The sequence below is a fragment of the Microplitis demolitor genome, chromosome 4 (assembly GCF_026212275.2).
Source record: "Microplitis demolitor isolate Queensland-Clemson2020A chromosome 4, iyMicDemo2.1a, whole genome shotgun sequence".
Classification (NCBI taxonomy): Eukaryota; Metazoa; Arthropoda; class Insecta; order Hymenoptera; family Braconidae; genus Microplitis; species Microplitis demolitor.
In genome coordinates, this window is record NC_068548.1 from 6,478,053 (window position 1) to 6,504,256 (window position 26,204).

The 26,204-nt window shown below is 27.1% G+C and overlaps 1 protein-coding gene across 1 annotated transcript in view; it reads right to left on the reverse strand.

Moving 5' to 3' along the window:
- Positions 1-26,204, reverse strand: part of LOC103580624 (disintegrin and metalloproteinase domain-containing protein 10) — a 99,438-nt gene that overhangs the window by 41,780 nt on the left and 31,454 nt on the right. Inside the window, exons 4-5 of the mRNA XM_053738679.1 lie at positions 3,641-3,794; positions 883-1,004 (exon numbers count right to left, since the gene is read on the reverse strand). Of these exons, the coding sequence (XP_053594654.1) occupies positions 883-1,004; positions 3,641-3,794 (276 nt within the window). The remainder of the gene's footprint in view (positions 1-882; positions 1,005-3,640; positions 3,795-26,204) is intronic.

The following is a 26,204-nucleotide window of genomic DNA, read 5'->3' on the forward strand; positions in this document are numbered from 1 at the left end:
ACCAAAGGTTTAAGTGGTTTCCATCAAGAGGGCGAAGGATTCAAGGCAGAGACCAAGAGCTCTAGCTAAGAGTTGAGGGTAAAGGCTAGTGTATAGAGGACGAGAGGACTATGGAGATTTAAGGCTTTTGAGGTTAAGAATTTTGATATGGAAATGCCGACTCTACTCAGCTATAATTATTCGTCTCATTGAATAATCAGCGATAGAAATTAAATATTTTGAGGCGGAATCAGCTCCTGGAATTGGATATATCTTTGTGGAGTAATTGCGGCTTAAGTATTGAAGATACGATGAAAATGGTAAGAATAAATCTTGTAGAAAATTTTATTTTCCATAAAAATGGTCCTTATCAATTTTTATATAACTCCAGTAGTTTATGGGGAATTTTGGTTTTGAAAACTTGGTACGAAATTTAACAAAAATTAAGTTACTTTGAAATTTTGTTATTTTGAAACTTAAATTCTGGTTAAACCATTGGGGATATGATAAAAGTGTATAAGAGTAAAATTGTAGGAAATTAAATTTTCTACAAAAAAGGTATTCATAAATTTTTATGTGAAATTAATATTTTAAGAATTATTGCATTATTTCGGCAACAGCCGATTTATCAAAAATTATCATAAATGATATTTAATTTATAAATATATATGTAAACAAATTTATATGACAATGAATAAGAAATATATAGTCGCTTATAGCAGACTATAATAATTCGTCTCATGAACTCGAGTCGTTCATAAATTCGATAAAAAAAAAATAATAAGTTTTTTTTGTAAATCCCATATAATGCCTTCGGTATTTTTCGCGTCTTCTGAACGTTAAAAATTCCGGAAGCATAAAATCCAGCTTTGGTTATTAAAAGTTAATTTTAGGATGACTTACCTTCGAGACTGCCGACGTAGACGTGAGAGGGATCAAAAGCTATCGGGCGAGCATTTGAAGTTTCAAAAAGGACGTCGCTGTGGAATATCGTCGGGTCCCTTGTCAAACGCATTTTAAAGATTCTATCGATAAAAATATATAAATATAAATAATAAAATTATTATATCTTAATTTTGTAAAAATTAAATGGCTAGTAGACAGAGAAAGAGATAGAGAAAGGTAATTATTGATAATATCGGATTATCTGGTTAGTAGTATTACGAGAGTAGTAATTTTGATGTCGTTGACAGTAATGCAGACAATGAGTAGTAGTCTAACTAGCTATACAAATTATTCTACGTACATTCTACATACATTAATACCTATTCTGTACAGAGTATAGGTAGCACTTATATTCGGGTGCTATGCTGCAAGAGCTCGGGCTATAATATATATATATATATATATATATATATATATATATATATATATATTTAGACTGACGTTACAATGCAAATTTGCTATGTACCGCAAAGTACCGTCTCTTACGCCTCATCATCATCATCGTCCTCATCATCCTCATCTTCGGGCTCATCTAGGTAGTCATCAATCAACGTACATACGACATGTCGCTCTATATTATTATTATTATTATTATTATTGTTATTTAGCTACTGTGATATTGATTTATAATTAACGATTGTTATGATCTATTGAACAGTGATAATTAAATTATAATCATTGTTATATAGAATGATCGATATATTTATGAAACTGTATAATTGATAAACCGTACTTTATGATCGATAGATCGACCATTGTAATCCATAGACGGAAAGAGAATTCCATTAAAATTTGCGGTGTTAACATCGTAATCGTGGGCTACATTTTGATTAACATCACTTTTCAAATGTCTCATTTTTAAATTTACTATGTAGGTCGCACTTTTTACGATTTAACATCGTAATTTTTACAAAGACTTTAAGGGTTGAAAATCATTTAAAAAATTACAATTCGTATATTTATTCGTATATTTTTCTATTTATTTTTGAATAAAATAAATATTACAGTGCTGCCTCTGTTATCATACGATGTAAGTTATAAAAATTACGACGTTATATTGTAATTTTAAATAGTAACTGTGTCCACCGTACACGGAGAGAAAATTATGGTGACTGTTCCTAGTACGTTCATGAAATATCATCCTATACCGTTATGGTAATGATTACTTGGGATAATGGGATATAAACCCATACTTTCTGGGAAAAGTTTCCATAAGTATGGGAATAATTCCTATCATTATAGTAACAGTTTCCATATCGCATGTGAAAGAATCATGGTAATGATTACCATACTCATAGGAATAGTTCCCATAAGCAAATAGGAACCAATCCTATAACCACATTGTAATTGTTCCTCAGTGTATATGGGAATAAGCTCTATATATTATGGTGACTCTTCCTATAATATTATTGTAAATATAACCATCATATTATGGTAATGGTTACCATAATGTATGGAAATTATTACCATGATATTATGGTAATGGTTACCATAATATTATGGTAATGATTACCATTATGTATGGGAATTATTACCATAATATTATGGTAACCATTACCATAATATCATGGTAATGATTACCATGATTCGATAGGAACTATTCCGATACCATATGGGAATTATACCCGTAATTATAGGAATGATTACCATAATATATATGGGTGCCGTTCCTATAATCAACATTCAAAAAAAACCGGTTACCATGCAGTATGGGAACCATTCCCATAATATATTGTAACTGTTACGATAATTTTCTCTCCGTGTAAGAAACGTTCTCGTGACTTATGGCTGTTTATTTATATCATTTATATGGATCTTAAAAACTCCCTGGTCTTGTGGACCCTTCAGTAGCCGAATGGTCCAAGGCATCGGTCACTTCGTACTCGAAAGGTCTCGTGTTCGAATCCAACATCCGCCCAAGCAATTCTTATTTCATACTTTTATTTAAAATTCTTATCACATCAAATTCGCAAATTTTATGATGTTCACATCGTAATTTACACTAAAAAGCTTAAAACTTTGTGTTCTTTGCCTGAAGTATTATTTCTTAAATAAAATTTACAATGCTACGTCGTAAGAATTATGATTTTAAGCTATAGTTCACCACTACAATAATCGCATCATAAACTCAACTGGAACTTTTTTTCCGCGTAGATCGAACTTCATAATAGATTACTTGAACTTCATGAAAGAGCTATTGAACTTCATTTTCGATTGCTCGAACTTCATAATCGATATAAAATAAAAAGTTGATATGTAAAACTAATAAAATAAATGTCTGGTAATGAAATCGACTAGTTGCGTTTGCGTTCAATTCGTCGGGTTGTTAGTTTACTACCCTCGAACTAGTGTAGTCTAAAGTAAATATTTATATTGAATGGAGTTTTCTCACTCGTGTGAAGGCGAGAGTAATACCAGAGAGAAGGTACAAAACGATCACTGAAACCAAGTGGACGAATTTATATTACAGAGTGCACGAGAAAATCTATCAATACGCTCGATTTAGTTCAATTTACACTGAGGCGGTAGAAAATTTATTTTCTCACCAACAAAAATTTACTTTTTAATTGAATTTATGCTAATTTTTTAAATTAATTTCTTACCTTTTTTTTACATATTTTTTTCTCTCTCTCTTTCTCTTTCTATGTGTTTGTGTGTGACGGGATATGTATGAAGATTTTTTATTTACATGAGTCTTATAAGTCAATTCACGTACCTGTCAAATGCATTGACATGTAAATTCAACGTCGAACCCACTTCTTTTCCAATACCAGAAAAGTCACGACGTGATCGGTCACGGTGACGCTTCAGCGCTGCAGTGTCGTAAAAAGCTCCTGTGTAGTGACGTATGTACGTTAATTTTTTTATATCTGTAATATATAAAATATTTCCTTACTTATTTTTACGCTCTCACATTAATAACTACAATTATTTCTTATGACCCATAATTATGTCAAAATAAATATTTTTATCGCTAACGGAAGAACATTTCCTGTAAAATGAGTACCAACATCAATATATTCCGCCACGGTTATTTTATCATATATATATGATTTAAATTAAAAATATAACAGAAGAGATTTTTATTATTTTTCAAACCTAGTCTTGTGGGTACTCATTTGAAAGGGCATCAAAAGTCCTACAAATTCCTCACATTATTTTAGTTAAAAAAAATTATTATTTTCTCAAATTTTGATCTCTTAATCCAAAATTGAAAAATCTCCTAAAAATAAGAAAATTAATAGTTTTACGACAAAGCGCATAAAATTTCCTGCAAAATGAGTACCTACAACAATATATTTCTATCAAATCAAATGTATGTCTTATACATCCACAAATTAAAAACATGTATCAGAAGAGATTTTTGTCATTTTCAAACATATGTCTTATGGGTACTCATTCGAAAGCGCACTAAAAACTCTACAAGCGACTCTCATCAGTTTTAAAAAATTCCAATTTATTTTTTTTCCCGGATAATTTTTTTATCATCCGGGCCAATAAATTGATAAATTTACAATTTATCTAAAACTAAAACTCCATTTATCAGTTTTTGCATGATAAAAAAATGAAAAAACGCTGAGTCAGTATTTTTTTTTTTACATGAAAAACTTTCCACGGAATGCTGATAAATGTCTTTCTTACTGTTTCCTCAATAAAATAACCTCAAAATATATATGTATATACATATTATTGTACTTCCTTTTTTATTTCTCTATTAAACTTTCATGTAGTTTAAAACTCATTATCTTTTTTACAATCACCATTTTATTAATTTATCGTCAATTTTTTTAGTTCTATTTTTATTTTTAAATCTATCTAGTAAAAAAGCATCAAAACAGTTAAAACTTTATCCGATATACAAAGCCAATAATTTATATAATATACACAATAAAACCAACAATTTATAGTGACCATATTCTTCATTTTATCTTAAATTTTTTACCAGAACGTCAAATCGAACTGAATATTTAAATTCTTTTAATTAAAAATACTCTCAAAACTTTTCATTACTTTGAAATCAAAATTCCTTCTAAATCTATCAGAGGTACGACAAAAATATATATTATCAATCTTGTAGAAAATAAATCTTCCTATAAAAAATTATCCTTGTCATTTTTTACATAAATTCAATAGTCTATAAATTACTTGAATTTTTCAGAGAAAAAAAAAGTTCCTATAAGATCTTAAAAAAATGCTACATATATATTTATAAATATATTATGAGCTGAATAACAACTAAATGTGTTCTACTTCCGAAAATGGCATGTGGTCATGTCGTTAAATTTCATGCTCATTGTATAAAAAAAAAATTAATTTTTTTGAATTTTTTTAATAAAAAAAAAGTTATACACATTTTATTCATAAACATTTACAACTTTTCACTTTATATATTTTATTTTTATTCAGTTTCATATATATATAGATGTGTGCATATTTTTTTTTATTTATTTTATATTTAATAAAAGCCGGAAAGAGTTTTCAGCATAAAAAAACAATAAATAAAATAAAATAAATAAAAATTTCCAGTGATTGATGTTGGAATGACGAAAAAAAAAAAAAAAAAAATTGTATAGTCAGCAGAAATGTTTTTGATTCGAAATAAAAATAAAATTTTTTGTTATTATTATTAACGAGGTTACAGTCGAGGTAATAATCAAAGCTGGTATTTGGTGAATTTCGTTTAATATGAAGGGATGAAATCTTGTTTTTTGTGTATTCGATGGACAATAAAATTTTTAAGGGCAAAAAAAAATTGAAAACGTTATGAAAATATTTAATAGATGACGAGGTAAAAAAAAATATTTATAACAATGCCGACATATATTATATAAAAGGGATCAAAAAAAGAAGAGGAGGAAAAAGTATTGTTTTATAAACCGGCAAATGTAAACTATTTTTGTTTGATATTTAAATTAAATCGGTAATCCATTGATTTTTATGAGGAATTTATTTTACTTTGAACAGAGATTGTAAGGACATTATATGATAAAAATGCATAAAATCTAGTTTGTAAAAAATTTAATTTTTTATATAAAAAGTAAGAAAAAATTTTTTTGAGAAAGTGATGCTGACGATTAAATATAGTTTTTTTTTTTCTAAAATATTATATTAACTTCTTAATTCCACAAGAAATAAATTTTGTTGCCATAAGATGGAATCGGAGCTTGTGTCGAAAAATTTCATCTGATTTTAATCCAACTGGACAGCATTCGGACTATTTGGTCTGTTTTTGATCTTTTGTTATAAGGAACAACAGTGTTATGGATAGACTAAACTAGATTAATTCTTGAACTTGTAATATTTATATTTATAAAAAATATTCCAAGTTCTAAAATTAATTATTTTTGTTTACCATCTACTTATTGCGTCTTTTATTTAAAAAATGTCGGTAGGTAATGATAGTTTGATAACTTTATTTATTAGTTGTCTTGAATATTTGTTATGCTAAATAAAAGTAATAAAATTATTCTTAAAACATAAAGAAATTTTTTTTATTTACTTGACAAAATCGAAAAATATTTTAGCATTAAAAACCATCCAAATTCTTGTGGACATCTTATTACGAAAGCGCATTGGCATGAGTCAAATGTCAAGAAAATTGAAATACATTTATAAATCTAGCTTATTATTATTATTCATATTTATGAAAAGTCCAGTGTTTATTCTAAAAACCTCAAGTAACACATGCTTGAGCAAAATTCTGGTGCCAGTGCCTTGCGCAAAATCCCAGGTTTCTAATGTCTTTTTCTATGTATGGGTCTTGCGCAAGATCATGTAACAAGAAATCGTCATCAAGACTTGTGCATGACATGCTTAAGGCATTGTACACAAGAATATTCTCGCACGAGTAATTTACGGCAAGTACTCACGCATGGCTTGCTCAAGATCTGCTCAAGGCTCAAGGTTAATTTTGAGCCTTGCGCAGATCTTGAGAAAGCCATGCGCAACTATTTTCAACTGTAGTCTTCCTCCAGAATTTAGTTATAATCTGGCATCAATTTCTTGTATATGGCTTTCACTAAACTTGCTATTAAAATCTATAGCCACAAGTATCTGCAGCAAGACACAGGTAGGAAAAGACACTAACGTCTATCGAACTTGAGACCAGGCTTGCTCAAGCCTTGAACAAGATTGTTGTATAGGAGCGATTAAAAACAGTCTGAATATAATACAAAAACAAGTCTGATATTGACCTGGATATAGAATAGTACGAAAAAAAACGATTGAATTCTCATGTTAACTAAATACGTTTTGAAAAACCTGAATTAAATAAAAATTATTTGATTTTATCACTTATTTTAAAACAGATCTCATTTTTCGACCCGGGTACGATTGAACTGTATTTTTAAAAAATGCTCTTAATTACTAAATCTTCATAAACAAAACAAAAAAAAAAAAAAAAAAAAAAAAAAAAACAAGAAATGAAATAAGTCGCCGTAATAGAAAAGAAAAAAATTATCCTAAAAAAATTCATTAAATCATTATTTGTAATAATGAAAATTTTTCTCGAGGGCATCAGTTATTCAGAAATTTCGACCGAAAAATTTGACAAATAAAAAAACAGATACAAATAAAAATAAAAATATATAAATTATACTTATATATATAATCTATGTAGAAAATTTAATTCTCTACAAAAAATGTCTCAATCATTTTTTCTCTAAATCCCATGGTTCCCGAACTATCCACATTTTTGCATGGATAGTAATATTATCTGGTAATTTTGTCGCAAATAATTAATTTCTCAGTCGTTAATAGTTAATAAATACGTGTACACAAATAAATATAAATGTATGTAGCATATAAATGAATGTATATTACCTTCATTAGGTATTAATAGTCGTGGATAAAGTGGCGAACCAGGGACAAATGACAGCCATACAAGTAGTAACATTAATACCACAAACTTGTGCAACATTTCTGTTCCTAAAGATACTACACAGCTACATATATAAATAATTCTAGTAAATGTAGCACTCGCACTAGCACTAGTTGTAGTTGTAGTAGTATACAAACTTTAAAGTAACGTCAATCTTCTCCTCGCCCAGTTGTTTGCCTCTTCTTCTCAGTTTACCTGTTTATCTAGGCTTCCGTCTATCAAGTTTCTACCATCGCGTTATTTTAGTCCTTTTTAAAATTTTTTAATTCATTTTTGATTCTATTCAAACTCACGGTAGACTTTTTAACAAAAATATAATTATAAAAAACAAATATATATGAGTAAATAAGCAAACTTTGTCAGAATTAAAACTTTGATGCTATAAATAAATTAAATTTTTTTTACGCCGTATAGTTAAATTACTTCTCTATTTTCAGGTAGACTCATATTTTCTGTACTGGTAATTAATTATTTTTTATGAAAATTAGTATTTTTAATTATTAAAGTGAAAAAAAAATTTTTTATTTCAGTTACGGATGTTTATTTTTGTCGCTTTGGGAGCTGAGTTCGTGATTAATAAAAATGGACTCGATCAGTGTATTTCATGTAAAATTTCCTGTAAAATGAGTAGTCACATCAATATTTTCAAAGTAACTCATATTTATGATATATATGTGGAAGTATTTAAAATATATCTGAAGAAGTTTTTGGTATTTTTTAAATATGGGGTTGTGGGTACTCATTCGAGAGAGAATTTTAGAATCTATAAGCTAGTAAACTTTTAAATTTGATAACTGCCCATTTGACCCCATGAGAAGAATAAAATAAGAAAGTTGAAAAATCCAAACGTGCACAATTCACTTACTCATTCAAAAAGTGATCAATTGATAGTACTCCTGTACGTAAGAAGGTATTGAAATAAAGTGAGAGCTAAATTATTTTATGAATTGCCAGTTTTAAGTTGTTATCAATTATAATTACAGCAAAAGGATTTAAATAATAATTTCCGAAAGGCTTCTTATATCTGAGAAATTAAATGTAATAAAAAATAAATTAGATCAATCGGTTGTATATTTTTTAAGTTATTTTGTTTACTAACATCTGTACATAGTGGCAGACATCATAGGTTTTCTTAAATATTTTTTTTTCAATAATTATTTAATAAAAAAGTTACTCAAAATTGTGTTTGTTTCATTCACTAATAATTATCTTTCAAATGGTAAGAATTTTGTTTCAGTTAAGCATATTCGAATAAGTGTAAAAAGCTTTTTACGTGAGTAAATCAACTGAAATCGAGTAAGCGTTAGCAGAGTACATCTCATTACTGCGCAATTGAGTTATGCAATTGGCTACTTAGTTTTTTTGTGCTTAAAGTAATCGGTAGATAAAAATTGATAGTCTGGGTAAATAGTACACAAAATTTCCGGTAAGATGAGTAGTTGCATGACAATATTTAAAGTAAGCTGTATATATCATATATATAGTTATTAAGAATATATGAGTATTTTTTTACTTTTAAAATGTATTGTTGTGGGTACTCATTCGAGAGGAAACTTAAAAATCTATATAGCCGTGTTATCATTTTTATGAGAATATAAAAAAAAAATTTTTACTCCAGACAAAATAATGAGATGTTATGTTATTCTTTGGCCTGGAGCACTGGATTCTATTATTGTAGAGAAAATAAAAAGCAATAGGAGGCAAAGTTAGTCTTCATAGTGTCACGTTTATAACTCAACTCTTGTAAGAATTTTTGTTGAAAAAGTTTATTCAAGAATTTTTTTCCTTCTCTAAACTTGAACAACTTCTTTTATATAATTTTTTTTTTTTTTTTTTAAGTTTATTTTTATTATTTTCTCGGTTCTTTTAGTTCTTCACACGCTCCTTATTCTCCACTACTTGTTAACGAGTGAAATTTTAGTGCAAACAAATGAGAAAAAAGCTTAGCTTTTTTTTTTTTGCTTGCTTATCGTTTTTTATTTTTTTTCATACGAGTTATGGAAATTAATTTTAATGAGATGGTTTAATTACTTATGTAAATAATGCAATGAGAAGCTATGTACAGAATTTTAATAAAAGTTAATTTCTTTGAATTTTTTAGAAATGTTCTTTTTTTTTTTTTTTTTTTTTTGTGAAGTCAACCTGATTTTTTTTCATAAGGATCGTCAGAAAATATGATTCTACGTTGAATGAGTACCAACATTATTATAACTTAAAAAAAAAAAAAATTCCAAAAATATCATAAATTAAAATTTCAAGTTTTTATAAAAAAAAAAAATTTTAATCGATGTGTTTAATAAAAAAAAAATGAAAATTACCATTTTAGGAATTTTTGGTGATAAATTAAAGTTCTTAAAAAAATTGATTTTTTATACTATTACTTAAAACAAATTATCACTTATTGCGATTTAAAACTAAAAAGTAATATTTCAAATAACTTCTTTGATAATAACAATAATGATAATAACGATAATAATAACAATAAATGGCATACTGACATTATTGATAAATAATAGTGGTAATTATTATAAGCTTGATTGCTCCCAACTAGTAATTGAATTTAAATGGGACGTAAACGTATTGTACTATTGGGTCATTATGACATAAATTACAATCAGCAATTACTGGATTGTTAATTCAAAACAGATTGCCAATACTATGTAATTATCAAAATTATTTTAATTGCATAATTACTATAACAAAAATTTATCGCAATAATTATTATTATTTTAAGTGAGTAAATAATGCGTCTAGTTTAAAAACCAGAAAACTTTTTTTTATTCCTTTAAAAAAATTCTAGTGGGAAAAAAATTATCGAATAATTACGTATATATAAATATTTGGGTGTTTAAAAAAAAAACACCAAATTTTTTTTTTCTGGTGTCTAAAAATTGAAAGTATAACTAACAATAAAAATTTTGGTACCAATCTGGACTCTTAATAGTTATATTAAGATTTGTCTCAATCCATTTTTCTATTTTCCATTTAAATAACACGGGAAAAAAAATTTTTTTTTTTTTTTAGAATTTTCCAGCTCACAAACCAATCCACGGATTTTTATTCCTAGTAAATGTTTTTGTAGGAAATTGAACGCTCTACAAAAAAATCTATTTTCATTTTTTGATAAATCCCACTGTTCGAAAGTTAGTTAAGCTTCAAGTCAAATTTATAGTAAATTTTGAGATTTTTTTAATTTTCTGGCGAAAATATCAATCTTATAAAAAAATGTCGCAAAAACATTTTTGTAGATAATTTTATTCCTGACAAATTATTACGAACACAATTTTTCGAAATTCCGCATTGTTCACAAGTTATTTGCATTTCAATGTCAAGCTCTTAAAAAAATAGATTTCTGATTGATTTTAAGAGCTTGACATTGAATATGATAAAGTAAAAAATACTTAAAAGAATAAAAATTTATGAATTATTAAAAATTAAACCGACTTTTTTTAATTTCTGGTCTTTAAACTAGATGCCCAGAACATTGAAAAATAACATAAATACACGTGGTAGTGTTGATGTTACACATTATTTATATGTCATATATAAATGTATATACATAATATATATTGATATTATTTGAACAAACCACGCGTCACTTATAAACTATCATATTTATTTGATATTTGATGACAGATCACGGTCACGATCGTCAATGCACGAGTTAATATTTAACGAGACAGGAGTACAACATCCACTCGGTACGAGCGCGCTCGGCGCACTAAACTTTAAATCCAACCACCGTTACTGTGAATATCCACTTTGTATAGTACGAACTCGTCCCTACTACTGCAGGGGTTGAGAATCCTGTCTGACTATACTGTAGGTTATTCTACTTTGCTATAGTGCTGTGGTGACTATTTCTTAAATGTATACATATATATAAATATATACACATCTATATATATTTTTTTATACGATACCGGTTGAAATCTGAAGCTATACTCAATATTTATGTTGATATTGACATAATTAATTGGTGATTATTAAATCGATTGATCGGAAAATTAAGCTGATAGAAATAATCAACTAGGGCTGATGTAAAAATTAGTATTTTTATTGAATTCTGAAGCAAATTTCCGGTGAAATGAGTGGTCGCATTACTGTTTTTGGAGGAGGTTTTATATATGTTATATATATGTTAATATCTCAGAAGGATATTTTGATGGTAGGAGAATATTGGGTTGTGGGTACGTGTTTTAGAGAGAATTTTAATCCGGATTGAATAGGGGTGGAGAAAATTTTTTAACTATTAATTTTAACTTAATTATTATTATGAGTTTTGAGGTACGTGGATTATGTGGAGACTGTTATTGGTGGTGATAAATTGATGTCAGAAGGATATTCTATGGAAAACTTCCTGTAAAATAAGTTCCCACATCGATATATTTGGAAAGAGTTATACGTGTGTGATATATATACTTTTTTGAAAATATAAGAGTTTTTTTTTCTTTTTACATTGAGATTGTGGGTACTTGTGTGAGAGGTAATTTCAAGCTCTATGATTTTGTATTATTAAAAATTTAGTAGCTGTCCATTTTAGACCGATAGTTAAAATAATTATACATTTATTCGAAGTCTGGGAAAATTTACGTAATTATTAGAGAATATTGATATATATTTTTGGACTGAGCATAAAATTTCCTGAGAAATGAGTACTCACATAAATATATTTAAATAATAGACTATATATCATGTGTATGTTAGAAATATAAAATATATGAGAAGAGATTTTTGATAACTTTATAAACCAAACTTGTAGGTATTCATTTGAAATGGCAACAAAAATTCTATAAAGCTCCTTTAGAATTTCCGTAAAAAAATGTTAATTAAAAAAAATTTTTTTTCTTTTAATTATTTAAGTAAAAAAATGAACTGTAACTTACAAAAAAAAATAAATGTCAAATGTACTATAGATAAAGAGCTTGAGAATACGTAGAGAACAGTGGCGTGAATGTAGCAAAGCATGAAATAAAAAAGTAAAATCGGGAAAATAGAAAAAGAAAAAAAAATGAAATGAAATGAATGAAAAGAAGAAGAAAAACAGAGAATAGAAGAGAACTATGAGCCATACGGAGTCAAGGGGATGGAAACGCGTCTACGGCGCCGTCAAGCCGGATGTAAGTTGAAGTGGATTCATGTCGATGCTCACAAATTACTGATCACTGCTGTTAATATTTTTTTACATTTTTTTAAATACTCGGATTTTAATATTAAATATTTTTAGTCTTTTAAATAATTATTAGACTTTACAATTTAATAACAGCGGGGTCGGAATTTTTTATTCACTTATAACCAACCGGAAGTCTGAGTAAATAAATAAGTAAATATATACATTTTTTTGTCATCAATATTAATGAAGTTTTAATGGATGGAAAATTAATTTTTTTTTTCTTGGGGCAAATTTGAAATGAAATAAAAGATGAGGATAAAGTTTAATGAAATAATAATTCATTTTAATATTCAAGGAGAATGATTATTTATTCTAGACTATGGGGTATAGAAAGTTGGAAGTTGATTCAATTTCAGATTAAACCCTGATTTGCTCGAAAATTTTATATTGAGGGAAAGAGGAAAGGGAGAAGAGGAGTTATAATTGTTTAAAAGTTATTATTATGGAAAAGAAGGTTGTTTTTAATGGGTCGGTGAGTTGATATAGTTTTGCTCTAGAGTTTGATTTAAATTGAGTCGTTGCATTTTAGGGTGGGGTGAGAGCTGAAGTAATGTGAGTGTAAATATGATAGTTTCGATAAATAGAGGGTTTAATTTCCTTTAAAACGAGTAGTCTGATGACAATATTTGAAGTACTCTGATTAAAAACTTTACTTAAATCTGATTAAAAAAATCTAATCGGATTTAATTGAAAATTACCTATTGATTTTCAATCGGATTAAATTGGAAAATAATCGAAAAATAAATTAAATATTTTCCGATAAAGGGGGATCACTAGTGTAAAATTTTGAAAAATCAATTTACTTTTTTTTTGCATGCTTCGATAGTCTATACCATCAAAAATAACGCACTACAATTTTTAGTGCATATCTCGAATAGTTTTTTTGAGTTACAGCCATCTGAAGAGCAGCCGCTTATCGGTTCTCGAAAATACATTTTTCAGAATTGCTGTATCTATAACTCGAAGGCAAATCATCTGAACGATTTGATTTGAATTGCAGTTTCTTTTTTATATGTTTCTACGTACCATAAACCTCCAGTTTTTCGATCCAATTAAAAGCGTAATTTTGGCAGGCCAAAAATCATCAAATTTTCGCGCAAAATTTGACATTCTTTTAAAACTTCGCCATTTTGTTAAATTTTAATTTTTTTCTTAGCCCGAGGGCCATGGTACGGAAAATACCTTCTACTTTAATAAACTTTTTGGTTTTTTTGATTTCATGGACTTTGAAGGTCACTGCAGCAGTAGGGAAACTTTTTTTTTTGAACATTGGGAGATAGTGAGTAACTAGCTGAATTTTGAATTTTTTGGCCCAAAAATTTTATCTTGCATTTATTATATCTTCACAAATATATCCTAAAAACATTGAAACATTCCATGCAGTAGTTTTCTTTAAAAAAATTGCCGAAAATCATCGTTTTTTTCAGACGATTACACTATATAGTGGTCCTCCTTAAATCTGATTCAATCTGAACATATAGAGGTTACAATATATTCGTGTTGAGTTCCGAGCTGGGATATGAGAAGAGTGAAATTGATATTTCTGAGGTAACGAGTTTCAAGTTTCATGTGAAATGACTACCTACATCGATATATTTCTAATACGTTACATAAATTGCATTTATTGAAAATCTATAAAACGGCATATTATATAAATTTTTAATCATACGCTTGTCGGTACTCATTCGAAATAGTGCATTACATAGCAAGTGACCTAAGTGATTCTTTACGGGAAGCACAATGTTTTTAACACGAGCCGTAGGTGCACACGCACAAGCGCCAGTGAGTAATATTGTATGAATATAAAAATATTTAAACATAAAGAAAAAAAAAACTTGTATATTTATATGGTCATGCTCAGTCATTTATGATCGCACAAAACAATATATGAACTTATATACACTGTGAAAAATTCCCATTAAATTTTACTATGGGTGCATTGTAACCCCGGACCATAAGAAAATTGGTACAAAATTTACAAGTGTACCATAGTAAACGTATGCGCATAGGCCCCAATCGTGTCGTCTGCGCATACGTTTACTATGGGACACTTTTAAATTTTGTACCAGTTTTCTCATGGTCCGGTGTTACAATGCACCCATAGTAAAATTTGTTGGAAATTTTTCACAGTGTAGCAATACATGAGCATATATATTAAATATAATTACAATAAATTATATTAAAGCCGATTTTCTTATATGATCAAATATGAAACTTGGATATATGATCATAAATACGTTTTTTTACCCAGAAATAATTCCAAATGACAATACGAGGTCTTGAAGAATTCTAGATGAGTCTCTATATATAATTTAGATGTCCGATACAACATCTTAGAGAAATTTTTAAATACACTTCGAAAACGTTTCCAAGAAGTTTTTTATTCTATTTTCGCGAATAAGCCTGTAAGAGTTCATTTTTCTAAGCTCTGAAGAAAAATGTCGCGAAGACATCAATTTAAAAAATGGCAGAATTAGCATCAGTAGACCATGAATGGATAGTCAATACAAAATTTGAAAAATTAATCGAATTTATATAGTAATAGGGGAAGAAGGAAGGCGAAATGGGTCCCCAAAATTTTAGGGGCCCATTTTGATGATTTTTAGGAATTTTTTTAAAGAAAACTATGGCATGGAATGTTTCAATGTTTTAAGGATATATTTGTGGATATATAATGAATGCAAGATAAAATTTTTGGACTAAAAAATTCAAAATTCAACTAGTTACTCACTATCTCCCAATGTTCAAAAAAAAAAGGTTTCCCTACTGCTGCAGTGACCTTCAAAGTCCATGAAATCAAAAAAACCAAAAAGTTTATTAAAGTAGAAGGTATTTTCCGTACCATGGCCCTCGGGCTAAGAAAAAAATTAAAATTTAACAAAATGGCGGTTTTAAAAGAATGTCAAATTTCGCACGAAAATTTGATGATTTTTGGCCTGCCAAAATTATGCTTTTAATTGGATCGAAAAACTGGAGGTTCATGGTACGTAGAAACATATATAAAAGAAACTACAATTCAAATCAAATCGATCGGATGATTTGCCTTCGAGTTATAGATACAGCAATTCTGAAAAATGTATTTTCGAGAACCGATAAGCGGCTGCTCTTCAGATGGCTGTAACTCAAAAAAACTATTTGAGATATGCACTAGAAATTGTAGTATGTCATTTTTGAAGGTATAGAATATCGAAACAGGCACAAAAAAAAAATTGATTTTTCAAAATTTCTTCAAAATGAATATTTATTGCTTCAATTAAATAATTGAAAGTTCTCAAACTAGTTAAAATATTTTATCTTGCTTTATAAGACGTTAAAAAAATTCGATATAAGAAATTCTAATAAAAAAGTCGTACATGTATTATTATTTTTTTTTTTTCATCAAGATAACGATATATACGGCATCTCCGAGGATAAGATTCCCTCTGTTTCGATATCTCTAGGGGTTATTTCGTGGATAAACTGCTGCTCTACAAATGCGATCCTCTGCTTCCCTTCCCTTCTCTTCTCTCTTTCATCCCTTGCAGTTCTACCTACTTGTACTTGTACTTGTACTCGTATTCGTACTTGTACGCATCCGATATATACATTAAGTTGTCGTAAGGTAAGAGCTTATAGCTCGACTGGAAACTCCAACGAGAATTTTCCTTCAAATGTCTGATATCGAATTTCATTTTACTTATTTTTTACTTTGTATTTACTCCATCCACATTAGAACGCTGCAGTAACAACAAACCTCGTGAAATACTTTAAAAACAATATTTTTATCGGTAAATTAAGAAAAAAATTTTTTTTTTTTAAAGAAAAAAAAAATTCATACTCAATTTTTTTAAGATTTAATGTGTTCATTTTGTATTATTTTAAATTTCCTCTCAAAAGAATACCCACAAGCTTATATTTAAAAAATAATAGAATACTCTTCAGATACATTTTTGAATATCTATATATATATAACATAGATATGACTTTTTCAAAAGATATTATGATGTGGGTACTTATTCCACGCAGAATTTTATTTTCTACCCACCCACACAGTCTGATTTAAAAAAAAAAAAATCATAATTACAGTCAAAATTTTAATTTCCAAAAAATTTTTTAATTTCTGTGGAAAAAATTATTTAAACTCTGTACATCAAAAACAAGTTATGTCACTCCTCAAATTAATTATGATACCCAAAATATAAAAAGTTTCATAAAAATAAAAAAATTCAAATTTAAAATTTTAAAATAACTCATATTTTTTTAAAATTTAGATATATCGTTGTGGGTACTCTTTTAATGCGGAATTTAATTTCCTACACTACTCCAACAGTAATCTCTTTAAAAAATCAACTTACGACCTACAAATTCAAAATATTCTCATAAATTTTAATTCTTATAAATTTTTGGTAAAGTAAATCAATATACCACTAAATAATGACAAAATACCTAACTAGAGATAGTAATCTCTTAAGAACATTAATTACCGTAAGAAAACCAGCGTCAAAACCGCAAGGCTGAACCCAAACAAGTGAATCTGCTGCAATAGTCCGCAACCGTGTGGTTGCGAGACAGAAAGTTTCCTCAAACTCAAAATTACTCAGCCGTTTAAATATATATATATATATATATATATATATATATATATATATATATATATATATATATATATATATTTAAACAGTTAACTATAAAGCTTATAGAGCTATAGACAAAACTAGCCCATCAGCTACACATTTTAGATTCAACGTGCCCTCATTCCCTTCGTAACTGGAATTTCCCAACCCTAAACTACAACTTTATCCTGATATATATATATATATATATATATATATATATATGTATTTGTAAATTCTGTACATATAACACAGAAACCTCTTTACTCTACTCCCTTCAGTTGTACCTGTAGTACAACTTCATAACACGTTATAATATTTGTTTGCAATTTGAATTCTGAATTGAAACAAGCATTCACGAAACGCGATATTAACTTTCGGTTTCTCAACCTGGACATTATTTTATACACTTGCAAGCTCTAAATTGTCTAGGCCAAATTACTTTCCGAGTGTTGAGTTTAAAAAAATTTTTGGTAGAGCAATTAGATAAATTATTTTTGGTTTAAAAATTTGTTTTTAACTTTTATAGGAAAATTCAGAGGAATGTATTAATTTAAATGGAATATTAGAATTTTATCTGGATTATGTAACAGGTTTATATAACGTGATTTTTTAAAGTTTAAATAAAGCGTTAAAAGTAAATAGTAATTTATAAGTAAATGTTTGAATGCTAAACGATGAAAGTTACATTTAGTACTTGAATTCCATATTAAAATAGCCTGAGGTTAATTAGTATGCAAACCATTTTGGCCTGAGTAATGTTACTTTTGATATTCATACGCGACATTTTATACATCTTAAATAATTTCTTATTCATTAAAATAATAATTATGATAAGTGTGTGGTCATAAAACACTTGGAAAATTATAATTAAACTTTGAAAAGTCTTCAAAACTATTTCATATAATCTGTAAAATTTTACCATTTCCCCATTATTAATTTTTTTTTTTTTTAATGGCATTTCACCTATACGGTTAAAAATTTTTTTATAGCTATTTTACTCTACTATTAATATTTTTATTTTTAATTATGACCCAATTACTTCAATATAAAACTTTTTCTTTTAATAATTAAATAACCTGACTGTTGTATATATTATTTTAACATATTGTTAAATTTTTTTTTAATAATGGCCACTTTAATCCTTGATTAAATTTTTTTTTTCACAACCATTTTACCCCAATATTATTTTTATTTCTATGTCTGACCATTTTTACCGAACTAGGAATTTTTTTAATAATGACCATTTTACCCCAATATTTATATAATTATTTTTAATTGTGACTATTTTTATCCTACTAGTAATTTTTTTTTTTTTAGTAATGACTATTTTACCCCAATATTAATATTTTTATTTTTATTTGTGACCATTTTTACCCTATTAGGAATTGTTTTTTTTTTAACAAATGACCATTTTACCCCATTTATAATGTTTTCATTTTTAACTGTGATCAATTTATTATCTTATTACATATGAATTTTTTATATATATGGCCATTTTACTCGGCCTATCAACAATTCTTCTAATATATATATATAATAGATTAAATAAATCACTTAATACGTAATTTAAAATCCGAAAAAACGGATTTAGTGTTAGAAAATTTATATGCAAATAGTGATGCTTGCGTCTGTAAAATCTCACGTCGACATGTGGGTTCCACTGATGCTTTAAGCCAAAAAAAAACAAAAGAAAAAAAAAACATGAAGGACTTTTCTGTAGTGGCAGTAGAGTAGTACGAGTACAGTGCGCCCGTTGGGACCGTAAAGAACAAATTGCGGATGAGAATAGAGAAAAAATCTAAAAGAATAAAGGAAAAAAGTAGTTTTGTGATAGGGGGAAAAGAGGAGCGAAGTAGGAGGTAAAGGTTTTGGGGATTGGAAAAGAAAGCCGGAAAAAAGTGAATGAAAAAGTTAAAAAAAAAAGTTAAAAAGAGACAGAGAAGTAGAAAGAGGAGAAAGGGTAACAGAAGGATAGAAAGAGGGTATGGTAAAGCGTGTTTGGCTGTGCCAGCAAATACGAATAAGACTCAAGTTATATTCCAGTGCTCCTCTCGTATGCTCCTAGGGTTTGAGTATTAGTTGTACGAGTGCGGATGTCTGGTGAAGTCTCGTGTGTACGGATGATAGTAAGGATAGACACATGGAGAAACTTAAGTGTATTTCTGGCGCTGAAAATTCAACATCGGCGAGTTGTAAAATGTTAAATTGGCAAGAATGTTCAGGGGGTTTAAAATGGCACTGAGACAATTGCAAGCTACAGGACATTTTTTTTGTATTTAATTACAATAATGATAAGAAATTTTTTTATTAAAAGAAAAAAAAATCAAAATGTTAACATTTTAATCGATTAATCGATTTAGTAAATCAATACTTTAATTATTATTTATCATGTCGAAAAAAATATTTTTTGCGTAATAGAAAATTCAAAAAGAAGAAAAAAACTTTTGATGATATATTTCTTTGAACCTGTAGATAAAAAATATATACTTGAGAGTATGAGTTCTTACAGTAAATTTTAAAGTACATTAGGTATACTTAAACAACCTATATACATCTAATATATATATAAAGAAATATATGGTAGATATAAGTCAAGAGAAGAAGTTGGAGTCTCCTCATTAATCTCTCTCTCTAGTGAACGCCGTCAGCCGTCGGTGTTTTAAAGTATAGAGAGATGAAAGTATACGATATATATATATATATATATATATATATATAGATGCATATGGGTATATATACATATATGTTCAAGTTTGATGTGATATTCTTAAGCTCATATATATATATATATATATATATATATATATGAACCTACTCACACACAGCAAGTTATATTGTTATTATTATTTTATAACAATCAACCGCGAAATCCTACGATACGATTTTGTTCAAAATATGAAGTACTAAATATATATATATATATATATATATATATATATATATATATATATATATATATATATATATAATAACAGCTCGATCTACTATAGACCTTTTCTGCACTATATACGATGTTTATTACGCGTTCTCATGTATTATATATATATATATGAGTATTAGAGAGAAGTGATGTAGGAACAGAGTACTTTATACTTTAGCAAAGTACTTTATAGACTTCTGTAGTATCTCAAAGTTCCTCATTATTGTTTCCTATGCTTTGTTGTCAGGTTTATACTAGATATATTATTATTACAAATTACTAATCAATATATGTATATAGGTATATACATTGAGACAGGTAATTGTTACTTAATTTCATTTTATTATTGATTGTTTAAATTTCAATTTATCGATTTCATATAGATCTGATAGATAACTTTGTTAGAAATACGATTTACTAAATTTTGAGGTTAATTTGTTGGGAGGTTTATATAGTGGGTTTTTTAAAAATTGAATGATTGATTTATTAAAAAATCGATTTTATGGATCATTAAGAGTTGAATTAATGAGTTGATAGATCAATAATCAATAAAAAAATTTATTAAAACATTCGATTTATTGATTCATTAAAAAATCGATATTTCTCATAAAATCAATAAGAATTCATATTTTAATGAAACGATCAAACAATATTGAATATATATATAACTGTATTGGTTTTAATAAAAATTTTTTAGATGAAAAATACATAAGATTCGATATAAAATAAAAATAAACTAAATTAATCACCAATATTTTTTGAAATAATGAATCGATTTTCACGTTCAAGGTGACATTCATCGCCATTTTGTAATTACTTATGTTAAAAAAAAAATTTTCCATCATTTAGTTCAGCGATTTGGATTTTATTAGTAAAAACACTTTTTCGAAAGAATTTCGACAACGATTTTTTTTGAACAAATGAACCATTTTTGGTGGTTGAGGTGACGTTCGACGGGGTTTGTAAAGTTTTAGAGCTGATTAATTAAAGATTCAAAGCTGAGATGTTCAACTTCTGATAAATTGTTAAAATTAATGAGCCCCTTCAAACTTCACCTCAAGAAGCCAAATCGGTTCATTCATTAAAAAATTAACGAATATTTACATGCATACGTTCTTACGACTAAGGAATACCGGGGCGCTACGGCCCTCCTGAAAAATTTGGTAAAAATTTTTTTTTTTATTTTCGGTCAAATCATGTTATCTCTGATGTTTTAAAGATATTTTAGGCTGATCTGCGATATCTGGGACATAATGGACCACCTGAAAAAAAATTTGCTACAGAAAATTTTTTTTTTTATAAAGTAAAACGAATTTAAAAAATTTATTAATTTATTAATCTTTATTTAGCCTCATATGAATTTCTTATTCATTGTTTAAAATATTAATTTATTTAATGCCGTAAGATGGACGGCGGAGTCGAATTTGAAATTTGAAATGAGTGATTTCCGACGTCAAAAATCGAGAAATAAACATGGAATTGGATAGAAAATTCATGATTTTATTCTTATTCACCCGAGTCGAAAAATTTGATCTGATTTTAGTCTAACTGGACTGTATTTGGACTACTTAGTCTGTTATTGAACTTCTATAAAAATTATAATCTGTTTTTTATCTACCCGAACCGAAAAATTTGATCTGATTTTGATCTAATTGGATTATTTGATCTTTTACAAAAATTTTAAACTTTTTTCGACCTGTTGTTTTAAAAAATAATTGCGTTCCGGGCAGATAAAACTAGATTAATTCTTGAACTTTAAAAATTTTAGTTCTGAAAATTTGCAAGGACAAAACTGGATTAAATCATGGTCTTATAAGATTTTTATTTATGGGCAATATTTATAAAAAAAATATTAAGCTACAGAATTGACTATGTTTTGTTTACTATTTACTAAGTATCTTTTGTTTAAAAATGTCGGCAGTTAATGGAAATTTGACAGCTTAATTTTTAGCTGTCCTGACTGCATATTTATAGCATTGAATAAAAGAGATAAAATAACTGTTAAAATGTCAAGAAATTTTTCTTATTTACTGGATGAAATTGAAAATATTTTGGCATTAGAAAACATCAAAATTCTTGTGACATCTTATTATAGAAGCGCATTAGCATGTTTCAAATACCAAAAAATTAAAATAAATTTATAAATTTAGATTATTATAATTATTATTTATATTTATAAAAAGTCCTGTTTTAGATCTAAAAGCGATTAAAAACAGACTAAAAATGATAGTAAACAAAGTCTGTTTCTGTCCTTAAAAACAATTGAATACAGGCTAATAATTATAAAAAAAAGTCTGTTTTTAGTTTAAACCTGATTTAAAACGGACTAAATGTTATACGAAAATAAGTCTGATTTTGGTCTAAATAAGGAATAGTACGGGCAAAAACAGATTAAATTCCTATATAAAATAAATACGATTTACAAACTTGAATTAAAGAAAAAACATTTTAATTTATCATTTATTTTAAAACAGATCTAATTTTTTGACCCGGGCTTGTTCACCCATTTTCACCCCATCTTTATTCATCTTTATTTATCCTCATATGAATTTCTTATTCATTGTTTAAAATATTAATTTTTTTTCTTTTTCTTTTTTTTTTAGGCCAATAGATTATATTGTGGTTAAAACAAAAAAATAAAAATTTCAATAAATCGGGTTAAATCAGCTAAATAAAATTTTTTTCTAATAAATTTGAAGTCCATGGGATTATAAAGGTACGGAAATAGTATATTTGTGCTTTAAATCTTTTTCTTCAATAAAAAAGAAGAACAAAAAATTTTTTTAAGCTTTTTTGTAAGGGGCCGTCGTGCCCCAGAAAAAAATTTTATTTTTTGAGTTTTAGTAAAACCTTAATGGATTTGCTTAAGCAAGGACCAAATTAGGTTGACCTATCGATTAAAAGTCATAAAAAATAATAACTGGCTTAAGGGGACCATCATGCCCCGGTCTCCCTTACACACATACACATACACTCGAGCATCATCTTGAAAATAGTCAGAATTCCTTTCTAGAACCTCAAAAGGTCTAGATTTATTGAAAACTCCGTTTTCGAAAATCGGACCGCAGCCAATAACTTCCTTTTTTTTTTTTAAATTTCAATTTTCTTAGACGGAAATTATAAAATTCAATAAAAAAATTAATTTTACAAAATAATTAATTTAAGTTTAATGACAATTTCAGTGTAATTTTCCTTGATATAAAATAATTACAATTATTTATTTAATCACATTACAATATTAATTTTAATCTTTCAAAGATTTTGTCGTTATAAAATTAAATTCGTAATTAATTAATTAAAATTTCATTATACTAAATTTCCTCTCATCTTTTTTAATAAGATTACCCTGGCTAATAAAATTTATTCAATTAATGCTCCAACAGTAATGACAGTAATTTCATTCATTATTATTATTATTATTATTATTATTATTATTATTATTATTATTATTATTATTATTATTATTATTATTATTATTATTATTATTATTATTATTATTATTATTATTATTATTATTATTATTATTATATTTTCAGCCATTTTTAAAAATCTCTAATTTAAATAATTATAATCAAAGATAAGTAAAATCGTAATTACATCTCATACATTTTTAATAATATTTACATAACTTCTGAAACACTCATTGTACGAAAAAACTCTCTCATGTATTTTTTACATGAAATTTAATTTGCTACAAGGTTGTGCCTTATCATTTTAAACATAACTCCAATAGTTTACTTACAACTTAAAAAAATAAACTATAAAAATCGGTAAGTGGTTTTATTTTAAAATGTTGTATACCTATTACTTAAAATCTATATAACTTTGGAAATATTGAATTTACGTAAAAAAATTGCAAATAATTTTTTACAGAAATTTAGTTTCCTACAATATTGTTTCTTATCATTTTTATCATACACTGAACAAAATAATCGGTATCGGTTACCGATTTTTTTCGATAGCAGTTACCGATTTCCAATCAGTAATCTCTACTGATTTTAATCGGTTACCATTACCGAAAAATCTCAACCAATTTACATTTACCGAAAAAATAGTTTCTTGACTTAGAAAAAATAAAAATTAATTGGTAAATACTAGTGATGTAAAGCTAAGCATGTGCTCGTCAAATGCTCGTCATTTGACGTCAATTGACCAACTAAAAAAAATGACCGCCGGTCATTTTTTGAATTTAATGTCGATTCCCGCGAAATGAGAATAAAAAATTATAAAAAATTTGACCAAAAAATGACCGAAAAATTTTTGACGGTCATTTTCCATTTAAGTAGTTGAGCAAGCCAAATTTGTTTATTATCGTCAGAATTTTTGGATTAATTTTATTTTGAATATTTAAAATATTTAGGTTGCATATAAAATAGGTTTTTTTTTTTTTTTTTTTTTTTAGAGGAATTTTCGTAAAAAAAAATGCTCATGAATTTTTGTGACTGACCAAAAAAAAAATGACGTCAATCGACGAGCATTTGCTCGTCAATTGCTCGTGATTTGACCAAAGGTAAAAATGACCGTCATTTCGCATCACTAATGAATACTCAACAAGCATGTAATTTCACAGAATAAAGAAAAAAATTCTGTTATATCAAATACTTGGAGCTAATTGTACATAACTTACATTGCCCCGTATATTTTTGTAAACATTGTTTTTGTCGGTTGCGACAGCTGATTATATTTTTGGGAAAACAAAAAAAAATGAACAGTTACAAATTTAAATTAGTAATTGTTAGCTGTTTGACTTAAAAAAAGTCATTTTTATTTATTTAAGTAAAAAGTCATATCACTTTTCATAGCCAGAAATATTCACAAAGTATGGTTGTCATTACTAAAATTGATGATAATAATGATCCATTATTCGATAAAATTGTGGACATGGTCAGTGTTAATGATCAAATACTTTTTCTCATGTATTCACTGAAAACAATGTATTTCGATGATCATTATCACGCATTTCGTATCACCGTCAATGATAAAATAGATTTAGTTAAGAATATGAGTTCCATGTCGAATTTGGTACCTTGTACGTTAGTCCAAAAAAATAATTTATATTTTGTAGCCATTCGGTATTTACTTTAATATTCTGTTGATTATAATAAAAATTTTAATTACCTTTGAATGAAATTAAAACTTGTTGACATGTCATTTATACTTCAGTTGTAGGCCCTAAAAACTGTTTTTTTCGGTAAATTTAATATCAGTAGAGATTACTGATTGGAAATCGGTAGCTGTTACCGAAAAAAAATCGGTTACCTCTACCGATTTTAATCGGTAACCGTTATCGATTATTTTTTTCAGTGTATCTTCAATATTTTAGTCTTAATTTAACTTCAAACAAAAAAAAACAGCCATCTTTTTTTCTCATTCAAAAAAATTATTATTAAAATAATAATAATAATAATAATAACAATAATAATAATAATAATAATAATAATAATAATAATAATAATAATAATAATAATAATAATAATAATAATATTTTATTTTTAAATGCTTGTTGTAATCTTGATCTTAACTACGTTATGCATAATTTTTTGTTACAACGGAGACTAATAAAAAGTTATGGAAATATTTTTATCAGGACTCTGGAGATCAATTGAATTATAACAAAAAAAAAAAAAAAAAAAAAATACACTAGCCGAGAAAATTCAAGAACAATTGAAAAGACTTACTGCGAATAAAATTAATTTAATAAAAATAAAATAA